Genomic DNA, 18,887 nt, shown 5'->3' on the forward strand with positions numbered 1-18,887 from the left:
TATTAACTGGTTCTGCATTTCATCTAAGACTAGCTGGTACTTGTTGGTTTGTTAATTAATTCCATTCAGGGCAGTGGGACTCATTTTGGATCACTCCAGCAAGGATCGAGCCCAGATACCAGGAACCAGGATTATACATTTCTCTGGCTTGCTAAAATTGAGACTTGTTGCGGTATTGTGAAAACTGTCAGGTTTTAATTTTTATGATTTTTCACTTCTAACCCACTCTAATTAAAGAAGCTACAAGGGGTTCTCACAGAAAGTATACATCTGAGTGAAACCATTGATAAGGGTAAGGAACAGGTGCCTCTATTTCCCAATGAATTCCGAAGAGCTCGTTTGTTGTGCTTGATATCACAGTTTGACTTTTATGCTAATGTGTTTAATGGAAGTGCAGGCACTTCGATGCACTGTTGCCACCAGTGACATTAAATAATACAAAAAGATTGATATATTTATAAAACAAAAGTATACATTTGCAGGGATAGTTTATTGAGGGCATTATCTCCTGGTGATGGGAGAGACATTCCCTCATGTCTGCCGTCAGTGTCTTAATTTCCTTATAGAGGCGGATGTGGCCTTTCCCTTGACCCGCCACCGGAATGGGCGCTTTATCGACCCTTTGCGAGCGCAGTCCAGATTAGAATCGTGGAGAAGGGTCCACATCAACCAGATCTCAGGCACCTTAAGGCTGTGGACCACCATCAGCTCCTTGTAGAAGCACGGGTCAAACATTTGCATGTGAGGAGCTGCAGAGGGTCGGACGATGCCGAAAGTTCTGAAACCCTCATGAGTTAGGGGTTCGAGGCCGATCCGCAACAAGCACATCCCCAAGAAGACATCGTCGATGGGGAAGAGATCCACCTCTTTGCTGGCGCGGTACAATCTCTTTGCCGTGTGTCCAGACATAAGGAAGCCTCCACCTCCTGCATAGACGGGATAAACTCCTGGGCCATACATCATCTCCGGGATGAAATACTTACTCTTATTGGACCTGATGGGGAGGGCTTGGTAAATAATATGTCCAACAAATAAATCTTCCTTGGGATCGGTGTCGACCAAGAAATCGGCAATGTTCTCCACGTTTACAAAGACATCATCATCCCCTTTGAACACGAACTCTGCGGTGGGACAGAACTGGTCAACCCATTTCAGAAAGTGGATCTCCTTGAGTGTCAGGTTGAAGAAGGTGTCTTGGAAATCCCACAGCAGGATGTCCTGGTAAATCTGACTCTCGTGTTCCAGCAGGCGGCTCCAAGAAGCCAAAGCGCTTTGGTTGGCCGGAATTCCCAGGAGGAAGAGCCTGCGGACTTGCAGATTGTGGACACGACCTTCTCGGGCCCAGGTCTTCCGAGCCACTTCACGCCTTTCAAACTCCTCCACCTTGGACTTGATGGAGATCAACAGGAGTTGTTCCCCGTGGTGCTTGTGGCACTTGTCCTTCTGGTTAATGATCTGGTTGAATTCCCGACAGTCCTTCTGCCAGAGGTACTGGCGGTAGTTCCAGGGTAAATGGTCTGTGGTTGGAGATGTTTTCACCTGGACCTGGACCTGGACATTCTCCAACCATTGGCTCGGCTGACAGATGCGCTCTGACTTTGTCACGCTGGTGGTGAAGTCCGACTGAGTTTCTGCCTTGGTGCTTTGCAGCATTGTGTATCTCTCAGTTCCTGGTTCCCTTTGGTTCTTGTGTTTGTCCAGCCGCAGGGTTCCAGAGTGCATTTGGATGTAAAGCAAAATACTAAGTGCTATTAGCAGGATGAAGGTGCATATAAGATCGCCTTTCCGCCGGAGTCTCATGGTCCCAGGAGAGCAGAGGCCGAGTACAGATCAGTGGATGTTCAGGGCAATTTTACAGAAGACTGGGTTTTACAAATCGAAACTGGGCCGGTTGATACTGACTTGGGGTTCACGGGCTGGTTATGGGTGATTTTATACAGCGTTGGAGTTCACAGGCTGTTTCTGCGTTATGCTATACACAGTTGAAGTTCTCTGGAAGACGTTAGGTGATTTACACAGGGCTGGAGTTCACAGTCTAGTCTGCGGAATTTTATATAGGGCTGAAGTTCACAGGCTGGCTGTGGGTAGGTTTCTTTTATACAATCACATCTGTAAAACAAACAGAGAAAAGCAGAGTTAAAGGAAACAGCTGTCCAGTCTGCCACGTGGAACCTTGAGAAGCATTCCTGGATACTAGGTCTGACAAGAAACAGCAGTCTTAGAGAACAAAAATATACTTTAATAAACCCCCTGGTTCTCCGCCTTGGTACTTTGCTTTACCGCGGTTCTCTCCATTAGTCAGATGGCTGTATTTTAGAAATGGTGCAACACCTAATTCTAGATTAATAGACAGCTAGATATAACTGGTAACATAGAGACTTACAGCAGACACACATATCTGTGTAGACATAGCTACACAACTAATACTTAGCTGTAACTCTTACAAATATTCAAGCATGTAAAATGCAATCTAAAAAAGTTACTATTTCAATTCAAACATGAGAGCCGACAAAGTTCCAATCATGCGATCTGATGGCAGCAGCATATTGCTGTTTGCTGTACAAGTCAAAACTCACAAAAGCTGAAACAAATTAGCTCTATTTGTGCATATTATTTGGAACAATGCAGTGTGAAGTGTACTGCTGAAAGAAATCTCAGTCTTTGACACGGACACAACCACCTGAGCTTTGTTCTAGCACTTTGTAACAACGTCTACACTGTTCCATGTGATAGTATCTCACAACCAGCGGTTAAAGTGGCTGCTGCTCCACTCCTTGCCTCACTGGATATTCTTAATTTTCACACCGGATTTCCAATATTGGCCATTTTTCATTAGCAGTGCAATCGACTGAGATTAAGACTCCTATCTGCCCGCTTCCTTTCTGACACTTCTGATTGAGCGCCACATGCTCCTAATCCAATGATTTCCCACAGAAGGTACACGTGGAGACACATTTTAAACCATTTATCAGATGGTCTCACCTGACTGTTGAACCTGCTCCCGCTGGCGCCCCCCAGGTGCCCTGCCTTGTCATACATGTCGAGCTAGAAAAATAACAGAGTCAAACTGAGGTCAAACAGCTTTGGCCTCATGGTGAACTTCTGCTGCCTGGTATTACTGGTGCATGGTTTCAGCCAAGTTTCGAAGTGCGACCGTTTCTGTGTAAGCAATAAACCACTTCTTTTCACAGACATCTGCTTTTTACAGACCTCATGTAATATATTCCTGCATCTCTCCATCACACAACTAATAACCAGAGCGGCACAATGGCGCATTGGTTAGCACCGCAGCCTCACAGCTCCAGCGACCCGGGTTCAATTCTGGGCACTGCCTGTGTGGAGTTTGCAAGTTCTCCCGATGTCTGCGTGGGTTTCCTCCCACATGCCAAAGACTTGCTAGTTGATAGGTTAATTGGCCATTATAAATTGCCCCGAGGGTGGGAGGTGGGAGGGAAATATAGGGATAGGTGGGAATGTGGTAGGAATATGGAATTAGTGTAGGATGAGTGTAAAATGGGTGGTTGATGGTGGGCACAGACTTGGTGGGCCGAAGGGCCTGTTTCACTGCTGTATCTCCAAAACAAAACTAAAACACAAATACACACCCCACCAACCCACATTTAATACCCAATACACACACCCCACCAACCCACATTTTAATACCGAATACACACAACCCTCCATACCACATTTAATACCCAATACACATACCCCTCCATCCCACACCTAATACCCAATACACACAACCCTCCATCGCACTTTTAATACCCAACACACACACCCCTCCATCCCACAATTAACACCCAATACACACTCCCCCATCCCACAATTAATACCCAATACACACCCCCGTCCATCCCACAATTAATACCCAATACACACACCCCTCCATCCCATATTTAATACCCAATACACATACCCCTCCATCCCACACCTAATACCCAATACACATACCCCTCCATCCCACACCTAATACCCAACACACACACCCCTCCATCCCACACCTAATACCCAATACACACAACCCACCAGCGCACATTTAATACCCAACACACACACCCCTCCATCCCACATCTAATACCCAACACACACACCCCTCCATCCCACATTTAATACCCAATACACATACCCCTCCATCCCACACCTAATACCCAATACACATACCCCTCCATCCCACACCTAATACCCAATACACACAACCCACCAGCGCACATTTAATACCCAACACACACACCCCTCCATCCCACACCAAATACACAATACACACACCCCTCCATCCCACACCTAATACCCAATACACACACCCCTCCATCCCACAACTAATACCCAATACTCACACCCCACCATCCCATACCAAATACCTAATACACACCCCCCTCCATCCCACTATTAATACCCAATACACACACCCCTCCATCCCACAGCTAATAACCAATACACACACCCCTCCATCCCACACCTAATAACCAATACACACACTCCTCCATCCCACACCTAATACCCAATACACACACCCCTCCATCCCACAATTAATACCCAATACACACACCCCTCCATCCCACCTAATAACCAATACACATACCCCTCCATCCCACACCTAATACCCAATACACGCAACCCACCAGCGCACATTTAATACCCAACACACACACCCCTCCATCCCACACCAAATACACAATACACACACCCCTCCATCCCACACCTAATACCCAAGACACACACCCCTCCATCCCACAACTAATACCTAATACACACACTCCACCATCCCATACCAAATACCCAATACACACCTCCCTCCATCCCACAATTAATACCCAAGACACACACCTCTCCATCCCACAATTAATACCCAATACACACACCCCTCCATCCCACATCTAATACCCAAAACACACACCCCTCCATCCCACACCCAATAACCAATACACACACCATTCCATCCCACACATAATAACCAATACACACACCCCTCCATCCCATACCAAATACCCAATACACACAACCCTCCATCCCACACCTAATAACCAATACACACACCCCTCCATCCCACATTTAATACCCAATACACACACCCCACAATCCCATACCAAATACCAAATACACACCCCCCTCCATCCGACAATTAATACCCAATACACACACCCCTCCATCCCACATCCAATACCCAATACAGACACCCCTCCATCCCACACCTAATAACCAATACACACACCCCTCCATCCCACATTTAATACCCAATACACACACCCCACCATCCCACACCTAATAACCAATACACACACCCCTCCATCCCACACCAAATACCCAATACACACACCCCTCCATCCCACAATACATAATACACACACCCTTCCATCCCACACCTAATAACCAATACACACACCCCTCAATCCCACAATTAATACCCAATACACACACCCCTCCATCCCACACCTAATACCCAATAAATACACCCCACCATCCCATACCAAATACCCAATGCACACCCCAACCCCCATCCCACAATTAATACCCAATACACACACCCCTCCATCCCTCACCTAATACCCAATACACATACCCCTCCATCCCACACCTAATACCCAATACACACAACCCACCAGCGCACATTTAATACCCAACACACACACCCCTCCATCCCACACCAAATACACAATACACACACCCCTCCATCCCACACCTAATACCCAAGACACACACCCCTCCATCCCACAATTAATACCCAAGACACACACCTCTCCATCCCACAATTAATACCCAATACACACACCCCTCCATCCCACATCTAATACCCAAAACACACACCCCTCCATCCCACACCCAATAACCAATACACACACCATTCCATCCCACACATAATAACCAATACACACAACCCTCCATCCCACACCGAATAACCAATACACACACCCCTCCATCCCACATTTAATACCCAATACACACACCCCACAATCCCATACCAAATACCAAATACACACCCCCCTCCATCCGACAATTAATACCCAATACACACACCCCTCCATCCCACATCCAATACCCAATACACACACCCCTCCATCCCACACCTAATAACCAATACACACACCCCTCCATCCCACATTTAATACCCAATACACACACCCCACCATCCCACACCAAATACCCAATACACACACCCCTCCATCCCACACCTAATAACCAATACACACACCCCTCCATCCCACATTTAATACCCAATACACACACCCCTCCATCCCACACCAAATACCCAATACACACACCCCTCCATCCCACAATTAATACATAATACACACACCCTTCCATCCCACACCTAATAACCAATACACACACCCCTCAATCCCACAATTAATACCCAATACACACACCCCTCCATCCCACATCTAATACCCAATACACACACCCCTCCATCCCACACCTAATAACCAATACACACACCCCTCCATCCCACACCGAATAACCAATACACATACCCCTCCATCCCACAATTAATACCCAATACACATACCCCTCCATCCCACAATTAATACCCAATACACACATCCCTCCATCCCACACCTAATAACCAATACACACACCCCTCCATCCCACACCAAATACCCAATACACACACCCCACCATCCAATACCAATTACCCAATACACACCCCCATCCATCCCACAATTAATACCCAATACACACACCCATCCATCCCACATCTAATACACAATACACACACCCCTCCATCCCACACCTAATACGCAATACACACAACCATCCATCGCACATTTAATACCCAACACACACACCCCTCCATCCCACATTTAATACCCACTTCACACACCCCTCCATCCCACACCTAATACCCAATACACATACCCCTCCATCCCACACCTAATACCCATTACACACAACCCACCAGCGCACATTTAATACCCAACACACACACCCCTCCATCCCACACCAAATACACAATACACACACCCCTCCATCCCACACCTAATACCCAAGACACACACCCCTCCATCCCACAACTAATACCTAATACACACACTCCACCATCCCATACCAAATACCCAATACACACCCCCCTCCATCCCACAATTAATACCCAAGACACACACCTCTCCATCCCACAATTAATACCCAATACACACACCCCTCCATCCCACATCTAATACCCAAAACACACACCCCTCCATCCCACACCCAATAACCAATACACACACCATTCCATCCCACACATAATAACCAATACACACACCCCTCCATCCCATACCAAATACCCAATACACACAACCCTCCATCCCACACCTAATAACCAATACACACACCCCTCCATCCCACATTTAATACCCAATACACACACCCCACAATCCCATACCAAATACCAAATACACACCCCCCTCCATCCGACAATTAATACCCAATACACACACCCCTCCATCCCACATCCAATACCCAATACACACACCCCTCCATCCCACACCTAATAACCAATACACACACCCCTCCATCCCACATTTAATACCCAATACACACACCCCACCATCCCACACCAAATACCCAATACACACACCCCTCCATCCCACACCTAATAACCAATACACACACCCCTCCATCCCACATTTAATACCCAATACACACACCCCTCCATCCCACACCAAATACCCAATACACACACCCCTCCATCCCACAATTAATACATAATACACACACCCTTCCATCCCACACCTAATAACCAATACACACACCCCTCAATCCCACAATTAATACCCAATACACACACCCCTCCATCCCACACCTAATACCCAATAAATACACCCCACCATCACATACCAAATACCCAATGCACACCCCCCCCCATCCCACAATTAATACCCAATACACACACCCCTCCATCCCACATCTAATACCCAATACACACACCCCTCCATCCCACACCTAATAACCAATACACACACCCCTCCATCCCACACCGAATAACCAATACACATACCCCTCCATCCCACAATTAATACCCAATACACATACCCCTCCATCCCACAATTAATACCCAATACACACATCCCTCCATCCCACACCTAATAACCAATACACACACCCCTCCATCCCACACCAAATACCCAATACACACACCCCACCATCCAATACCAATTACCCAATACACACCCCCATCCATCCCACAATTAATACCCAATACACACACCCCTCCATCCCACATCTAATACACAATACACACACCCCTCCATCCCACACCTAATACGCAATACACACAACCATCCATCGCACATTTAATACCCAACACACACACCCCTCCATCCCACATTTAATACCCACTTCACACACCCCTCCATCCCACACCTAATACCCAATACACATACCCCTCCATCCCACACCTAATACCCAATACACACAACCCACCAGCGCACATTTAATACCCAACACACACACCCCTCCATCCCACACCAAATACACAATACACACACCCCTCCATCCCACACCTAATACCCAATACACACACCCCTCCATCCCACAACTAATACCCAATACACACACCCCACCATCCGATACCAAATACCTAATACACACCCCCCTCCATCCCACTATTAATACCCAATACACACACCCCTCCATCCCACAGCTAATAACCAATACACACACCCCTCCATCCCACACCTAATAACCAATACACACACCCCTCCATCCCACAATTAATACCCAATACACACACCCCTCCATCCCACCTAATAACCAATACACACACCCCTCCATCCCACAAGAAATACACAATACACACACCCCTCCATCCCACATCTAATACCCAATACACACACCATTCCATCCCACACATAATAACCAATACACACACCCCTCCATCCCATACCAAATACCCAATACACACACCCCTCCATCCCACACCTAATAACCAATACACACACCCCTCCATCCCACATTTAATACCCAATACACACACCCCACAATCCCATAGCAAATACCCAATACACACCCCCCTCCATCCGACAATTAATACCCAATACACACACCCCCTCCATCCCACATCCAATACCCAATACACACACCCGTCCATCGCACATTTAATACCCAATACACACACCCTCCATCCCACACCTAATACCCAATACACACACCCCTCCATCCCACATTTAATACCCAATACACACACCCGTCTTTCCCACAATTAATACCCAATACACACACCCGTCCATCGCACATTTAATACCCAATACACACACCCTCCATCCCACACCTAATACCCAATACACACACCCCTCCATCCCACATTTAATACCCAATACACACACCCCTCCATCCCACACCTAATACCCATACACACATCCCTCCATCCCACATTTAACACCCAATACACGCACCCCTCCATCCCACATTTAATACCCAATACACACACCCATCCATCCCACAATTAATACCCAATACACACACCCCTCCATCCCATAATAACCAATACACACACCCCTCCATCCCACACCTAATACCCAATACACACACCCCTCCATCCCAAATTTAATACCCAATACACACACCTCTCCATCCCACACCTAATACCCAATACACTCACCCCTCCATCTGACATTTAATTCCCAATGCACACACCCCTCCATCCCACACCGAATACCAAATACACACAGCCCGCCATCCAACACCTGATACCCAATACGCACACTCCTCCATCCCACATTTAATATCCAGTACACACACCCCTCCATCCCACACCTAATACGCAGTACACACACCCCTCCATCCCACAGTTAATAGCCAATACACACACCCTTCCATCCCACATTTAATACCCAATACACACACCCCTCCATCCCACATTTAATACCCAATACGCACACTCCTCCATCCCACATTTAATACCCAATACACACACTCCTCCATCCCACACCTAATACCCAATGCACACACCCGTCCATTCGACATTTTATACCCAATACACACACTCCTCCATCCCACAACTAATACAAACACTTTTCCCTCCCACATTGAATACCAAATACACATACTCCTCCATCCCACAACTAATACAAACACTCTTCCCTCCCACATTGAATACCAATTACACACACCCCTCCATCCCACATTTAATACTCAATACACACAACCCTCCATCCCACAATTAATACCCAACACACACACCCCTCCATCCCACAATTAATACCCAACACACACACCCCTCCATCCCATATTTAATACCCAATACACACACCCCTCCATCCCACAATTTAATTCCCAATACACACACCCCTCCATCCCACAACGATTACCCAATACACACACCCCTCCATCCCACAATTAATACCCAATACACACAAACCTCCATCCCACACCGAATACCCAATACACACACCCCTCCATCCCACACCTAATACCCAACACACACGCCCCTCCATCCCACAATTAATACCCAATACACACACCCCTCCATCCCACACCTAATACCCAATACACACACCCCTCCATCCAACAACTAATACCCAATACACACACACCACCATCCCACATTTAATACACAATACACACACCCCTCCATCTGACAACTAATACCCAATATACACACTCCTCCATCCCACATTTAATACCCAATACACACACTCCTCCATCCGACACCAAATACACAATACACACTCCTCCATCCCACGTTTAATATCCAATACATACACTCACCCATCCCACACCTAATACCGAATACACGCACCCCTCCATCCGACATTTAATACCGAATACACGCACCCCTCCATCCCACATTTAGTACCCAATACACACACCCATCCATCCCACATTTAATACCCAATACACATACCCCTCCATCCCACATCTAATACCCAATACACACACCCTCCATTCCACATTTAATACCCAATACACACACCCCTCCATCCCACATTTAATACCCAATACATACACCCCTCCATTCCACACCTAATACCCAATACACACACCCCTCCATCCCACATGTAATACCCAACACACACACCCCTCCATCCGACATTTAATACCCAATACACGCACCCCTCCATCCCACATTTAATACCCAATACACACACCCATCCATCCCACATTTAATACCCAATACACATACCCCTCCATCCCACATCTAATACCCAATACACACACCCCTCCATCCCACATTTAATACCCAATACACACACCCCTCCATCCCACATTTAATACCCAATACACACACCCCTCCATTCCACACCTAATACCCAATACACACACCCCTCCATCCCACATGTAATACCCAACACACACACCCCTCCATCCCACATTTAATGCCCAATACACACACCCCTCCATCCCACATTTAATACCCAATACACATACCCCTACATCCCACACCTAATACCCAATACACACACCCCTCCATCCCACATTTAATACCCAACACACACACCCCTCCGTTCCACACTTAATGCCCAATACACTCACCCCTCCATCCCACATTTAATACCCAATACACACAAGCCTCCATCCCACATTTAATACCCAATACACACACCCCTCCATCCCACACCTAATACCCAATACACACACCCCTCCATCCCACATTTAATACCCAACACACACACCCCTCCGTTCCACACTTAATGCCCAATACACTCACCCCTCCATCCCACATTTAATACCCAACACACACACCCCTCCATTCCACACCTAATACCCAATACAAACACCCCTCCATCCCACATTTAATACCCAACACACACATTCCCCTCCATTCCACACCTAATACCCAATACACGCACCCCTCCATCCGACATTTAATACCCAATACACGCACCCCTCCATCCCACATTTAATACCCAATACACACACACATCCATCCCACATTTAATACCCAATACACATACCCCTCCATCCCACATCTAATACCCAATACACACACCCCTCCATCCCACATTTAATACCCAATACACACACCCCTCCATCCCACATTTAATACCCAATACACACACCCCTCCATTCCACACCTAATACCCAATACACACATCCCACATGTAATACCCAACACACACACCCCTCCATCCCACATTTAATGCCCAACACACACACCCCTCCATTCCACACCTAATACCCAATACACACACCCCTCCATCCCACATTTCATACCCAATACACATACCCCTACATCCCACACCTAATACCCAATACACACACCCCTCCATCCCACACCTAATACCCAATACACACAAGCCTCCATCCCACATTTAATACCCAATACACTCACCCCTCCATCCCACATTTAATACCCAATACACATACCCCTCCATCCCACACCTAATACCCAATACGCACACCCCATCCATCCCACATTTAATACTCAATACACACACACCTCCATCTAACAACTAATACCCAATACACACACACCACCATCCCACATTTAATACCCAATACACACACCCCTCCATCTGACAACTAATACCCAATATACACACTCCTCCATCCCACATTTAATACCCAATACACACACTCCTCCATCCGACACCGAATACACAATACACACTCCTCCATCCCACGTTTAATATCCAATCCACACACTCCTCCACCCCACACCTAATACCCAGTATACACCCCACCATCCCACATTTAATACCCAATACATACACTCACCCATCCCACACCTAATACCAAATACACACCCCTCCAACTGACGTTTAATACCCAATACACACATTCCTCCATCCCACACTTAATACCCAATACACACACCCCTCCATCTGACATTTAATTCCCAATACACACACCCCTCCATCCCACACCTAATACCCAATACACTCACCCATCCATCTGACATTTAATTCCCAATACACACACCCCTCCATCCCACACCGAATACCAAATACACACAGCCCGCCATCCAACACCTAATACCCAATACGCACACTCCTCCATCCCACATTTAATATCCAATACACACACCCCTCCATCCCACATTTTATACCCAATACGCAAACTCTTCCATCCCACATTTAATACCCAATACACACACTCCTCCATCCCACACCTAATACCCAATACACACACCCGTCCATTCGACATTTTATACTCAATACACACACTCCTCCATCCCACAACTAATACAAACACTCTTCCCTCCCACATTGAATAACAAATACACACACTCCTCCATCCCACATTTAATACCCAATATACACACGCCTCCATCCCACACTTAATACCCAATATACACACCCCTCCTTTCCACATTTAATACCCAATACACACACTCCTCCATCCCACACCTAATACCCAATACACACACTCCTCCATACCACACCTACTACCCAATACACACACCCGTCCATTCGACATTTTATACGCAATACATACACTCCTCCATCCCACACCTACTACCCAATATACACACCCCTCCATCCCGTAGTTAATACCCAATACACACACTCCTCCATCCCACACATAATACCCAATAAAAAGATTCCTCCATCCCACACCTAATACCCAATACACACACTCCTCCATCCCATGTCTAATACCCAATACACACACCACTCCGTCACATATTTAATACCCAATACACACACCCCTCCATCCCACACCTAATACCCAATACACACAACCCTCCATCCCAAATTTAATACCCAATACACACACCCCTCCATCCCACAATTTTCCCCAATACACACACCCCTCCATCCCACAGCTAATGCCCAATACACACACCCCTCCATCCCACATTTAATACCCAACACACACACCCCTCCATTCCACACCTAATACCCAATACACACACCCCTCCATCCCACATTTAATACCCAATACACATACCCCTCCATCCCACACCTAATACCCAATACGCACACCCCATCCATCCCATATTTAATACTCAATACACACACACCTCCATCCAACAACTAATACCCAATACACACACACCACCATCCGACACCGAATACACAATACACACTCGTCCATCCCACATTTAATATCCAATACACACACCCCTCCGTCCCACATTTAATACCCAATACACACCCCACCATCCCACATTTAATACTCAAAACATACACTCACCCATCCCACACCTAATACCAAATGCACACCCCTCCAACTGACGTTTAATACCCAATACACACATTCCTCCATCCCACATTTAATTCCCAATACACACACCTCTCCATCCCTCACCTAATACCCAATACACTCACCCCTCCATCTGACATTTAATTCCCAATACACACACCCCTCCATCCCACACCGAATACCAAATACACACAGCCCGCCATCCAACACCTAATACCCAATACGCACACTCCTCCATCCCACATTTAATATCCAATACACACACCCCTCCGTCCCACATTTAATACCCAATACACACACTCCTCCATCCCACACCTAATACCCAATACACACACCCGTCCATTCGACATTTTATACCCAATACACACACTCCTCCATCCCACAACTAATACAAACACTCTTCCCTCCCACATTGAATACCCAATATACACACGCCTCCATCCCACATTTAATACCCAATACACACACCCCTCCATCCCACAATTAATACCCAATACACACACTCCTCCATCCCACACCTAATACCCAATACACACACCCGTCCATTCGACATTTTATACCCAATACACACACTCCTCCATCCCACAACTAATACAAACACTCTTCCCTCCCACATTGAATACCCAATATACACACGCCTCCATCCCACATTTAATACCCAATACACACACCCCTCCATCCCACAATTAATACCCAATACACACACTCCTCCATCCCACACCTAATACCCAATACACACACTCCTCCATACCATACCTACTACCCAATACACACAAGCCTCCATCCCACATTTAATACCCAATACACACACTCCTCCATCCCACACCTAATACCCAATACACACACCCATCCATTCGACATTTTATATGCAATACACACACTCCTCCATCCCACACCTACTACCCAATATACACACCCCTCCATCCCATAGTTAATACCCAATACACACACTCCTCCATCCCACACATAATACCCAATAAAAACACTCCTCCATCCCATATTTAATACCCAATACACACACTCCTCCATCCCACACATAATACCCAATAAAAAGATTCCTCCATCCCACACCTAATACCCAATACACACACTCCTCCATCCCATGTCTAATACCCAATACACACACCCCTCCGTCACATATTTAATACCCAATACACAAACCCCTCCATCCCACATTTAATACCCAATACACACACCCCTCCATCCCACAATTAATACCCAATACACACACCCCTCCATCCCACATTTAATACCCAATACACACACTCCTCCATACCATACCTAATATCCAATACACACACACCTCCATTCCACACCTAATACCCAATAAAAACTCCTCCAAACCATATTTAATGCCCAATACACACACCCCTCCATCCCACGTCTAATACCCAATTCACACACTCCTCCATCCGACACCTAATACCCAATACACACCCCACCAACCCTCATTTAATACCCAATACACACACCCCTCCATCCCACACCAAATGGAGTCATACTATCCTTTTCATTCCAACATCATATTACCCTTTTAATAACTGGAGGTTCTGCTGCGTCCTGTTGTCCATTCTGCAGGAAGGAAAAGATCACGCTGAAGCAGAGCACCGGGAAGGCACATAACTTGAATCAGACGCTTACGCGTTATAAAATTATATCTTTCATAACGTGGACAGTGTTCGGGAAGAAGCTGCATTTTCCTCGGTAGAAGGATTGCAGTGAGCCTGAGCTTTGCCTTTTGCCAGTTCGGTGATCTCCTTCACTCTAAACTTGTAATTGGACTCGGAACTGCCTGCAGTATCTTGCCTGTACTGGGCAAAGACAGAGTAACAGCCGCCAACTCACCTACTCCTGCCGCCTGCAAAATGAACATATCCAAGGAGAAAAAAGGGAGAATGGACTCCCCTCTCTCCCAGAACTGCAACAGGTTTCTGCTTGTCCTCACAGGCCGGGGGGAATGGACTGCATCGTTCCTGCAGAAGAGCCTGTTGAACAAGTTTAAGGAGGCTGCTCGAAAACAGCAGGGACATTGCCCTCCCCCACTACCCCGGCCTGCAATCCAGCTTGTTTCTCTTTTTTTTAGGGGAAATAGAAGTGGTTGAAGGCAGTGGGCAGACATCTCCTCCCAGCCCTGCTCTACATCACACACCTCACTTTACCTGAGAACCGTCAGTGCTGGGCATTCGCCCGAGTAACAGAACAAACTGCTTCCAGGTTCTGAAGCTGGCTGCAAGGGGGCAGCTTGAATAATGGAGGAAAGCTCGCCAGGAATCCGTGGGAGCCAAGGAAAGCACATCTGGATTGTATTAATGGAACTGGGAGTTGCCTGAGCTCAGATCCAACCATCAGAAACAAGGGCAGGGTTAGAGGAATCTGCAATTCTACCCAGTGCCGCAGGTCTGAGAGGTGCATGCAGCACCAAATCGGTTTACCTTTGAGTCCCAGTGCTCATGAATGGGACCGAATATCCTCTCCCTTCTGTCCAGTCTGGTTTCCTCCCTGTGTTCACTCAGGCTGCATTCCTCGCCTAACTAAAGAGTTGCACAAGCACTGAGTGCTGGAACACAAAAGCAAAATACTGCGCTGGAAATCTGAAATAAAAGCTGAAAAAATACTCAGCAAGTCTGGCAGCATCTGGAGAGAGAAACAATTAACCTTTCAGGTCTGTGACCTTTCATCAGAACTGTCAAAAGGTAGAAATGTACCACTCACAGCCCTCCTCCACTTTACCTGGGCCAACACTGGGCACTTGCCCCAGTGACAGAACAAGCTGCTTGGAGGTTCTGAAGATGGCTGCAGGGGGACAGCTTCAATGGAGAAGAAAAGTAGATTTGAACAAGTGAAAGGGGGGAAGGTGAGATGGGGAACAAAAGGGAATGTCTGTGATAGGGTGGACAGGAGAGATTAAAAGACAAAAAGGTTTCATGGTACAAAGGCAATGGGGGTGGTAATGGGACAAGTGAAGAAACAAAAGATGTGTCTAAAGGAGGTGTGAATAGCAGGATAGCAACCATCTGAACACAAAATAAAGGAATTAAGAAAGAGAAAAAACCAAACCAGCAAAAAACAAAACTCAAAGACAAAATGGGGGCACAGGTTATGATCTAAAATTGTTGAACTCAGTGTTGAGTCCAGAAGGTGAAAGAGGTGAAAGCTGTGTAAGAATGCAGTGTGTGACTGAAATAACATCAGAGCCTGCCAGTACCAGACTGTGATCATTGCTACTTTAACGGTATTATCTTTGGCTCACTGGTAGCACCCTCACCTTAGAGTCAGGTTATGGGTCTCAGTCCTGCTCCAGAGACTTCATCACATAATATAGGCAGAGGGAATGTTGCACGTTTGGAGATGCTGCCTTTTAGGTAAGATGTTAAACCATGTCCGACCCATTTCCCGCACATCTGCCCTCACCCCTTTCCCCCCTCCCAGAACCGCGACAGGGTTCGCCTTGTCCTCACTTTCCACGTCCAAAGGATCATCCTCTGCCATTTCCACCACCTGCAGCATGATATCACCACCAAACAGATCATCCTCTCCCCTCTCCTGTCAGCATTGCAAAGGGATTGCTCCCTCCGTGACAACCTGGTCCACTCCTCCATCACCCCCAATACCCTATCCCCTTCCCATGGCACCTTCCTATGCAATTGCAGGAGGTGTAACACCTGCCCTTTTGCCTCCTCTCCCCTCACCATCCAAGGCCCCAAACGCTCCTTCCAGGTGAAGCAGCGATTTACTTATACTTCTTTCAGTTTAATAATGCTGCTCACAATGTGGGTCTCCTCTACATTAGGGAGACCAAACGCAGATTGGGTGACTGCTTTGTGGAACACCTCCGCTCGATCCGCAAGCATGACCCCAAGTTTCAGGTTGCTTGGCATTTTAATTCACCACCCTGATCTCACGCCCACATTTCTGTCCTCAGCCTGCTGCAGTGTTCCAGTGAAGATCAACGCTAACTCAAGGAACAGCACCTCATCTTCTGACTAGGCACTCTACAGCCTTGTGGACTCAATATTGAGCTCAACAATTTCAGACCATGCCTGCCATTTTGATTTTTTTTTTTAACCATGTGCTAGTCTTAAACTTGTTTTTCATGTTTTTGCTTTCGGGCAGAGCTGTTCATTATTCTGCCATTAACACTCTCTCTGGAAAAATGTTTTCAACTAAGAATATTACTACTCCTTTGCCGTTAGTTCCATGACATCTTTGTCATTTAATCTCTCCTGCCCTCTGCCCTATCACAGACCTTCCCTTTTGTTCTTTCTTCCCCTCCTCCTTTCACTTGCTCACAGCCTATTATATTTCTAACCTTTACCAGTTCTGATGAAAAGTCACAAACTGAAATGAAAACTGTGTTTCTCTCTCCACGGATGCTACCAGACCTGCTGAGTATTTCCAATACTTTCTGTTTTCCTTAATGTTAAACCGAAGTCTTGTCTGTCCTCTCAGGTAGTCCCTTGGCACTATTGCAGAAGAAATAGGAAGTTCTCCCAGTTCCTTGGCCAATATCTATCCGTCCACCAACATCGGTAACACAGATTATCTGGTCATTATCATGTTGCTGTTTGTGGAAGCTTACTGTGCACAAATTGCCTGCCACATTGCCTACATTACAACAGTGGCCACACTTCAATAGTACTTCATTGACTGGAAAGCGCTTTGGGGCGTCCTGAGGCCGTGAAGTCAGCTATATAAATACAAGTCTTTCTTTCTCTCTTATAGGACCACTGTAAGGAGGAAAAGCAACGTCACATCTTCTATGTGATGACATCACATGCACCTGATGTATGATACACACTTTGGAGCTATTTGATGAAAAT

At 46.5% G+C, this 18,887-nt stretch overlaps 1 protein-coding gene across 1 annotated transcript; it reads right to left on the reverse strand.

Moving 5' to 3' along the window:
- Nucleotides 1-436: 436 nt before the first annotated feature.
- b3gnt9 (UDP-GlcNAc:betaGal beta-1,3-N-acetylglucosaminyltransferase 9) lies at nt 437-16,272 on the reverse strand. Its single transcript, XM_068049934.1, has 2 exons — nt 16,227-16,272; nt 437-2,109 (listed from the first exon to the last, which is right to left on the reverse strand). Exon 2 carries the CDS (start codon nt 1,798-1,800, stop codon nt 544-546), a length of 1,257 nt encoding a protein of 418 aa, XP_067906035.1. The 5' UTR covers nt 1,801-2,109; nt 16,227-16,272; the 3' UTR covers nt 437-543.
- Nucleotides 16,273-18,887: the final 2,615 nt, after the last annotated feature.

This window comes from Heterodontus francisci, chromosome 17 (assembly GCF_036365525.1).
Source record: "Heterodontus francisci isolate sHetFra1 chromosome 17, sHetFra1.hap1, whole genome shotgun sequence".
NCBI lineage: Eukaryota > Metazoa > Chordata > Chondrichthyes > Heterodontiformes > Heterodontidae > Heterodontus > Heterodontus francisci.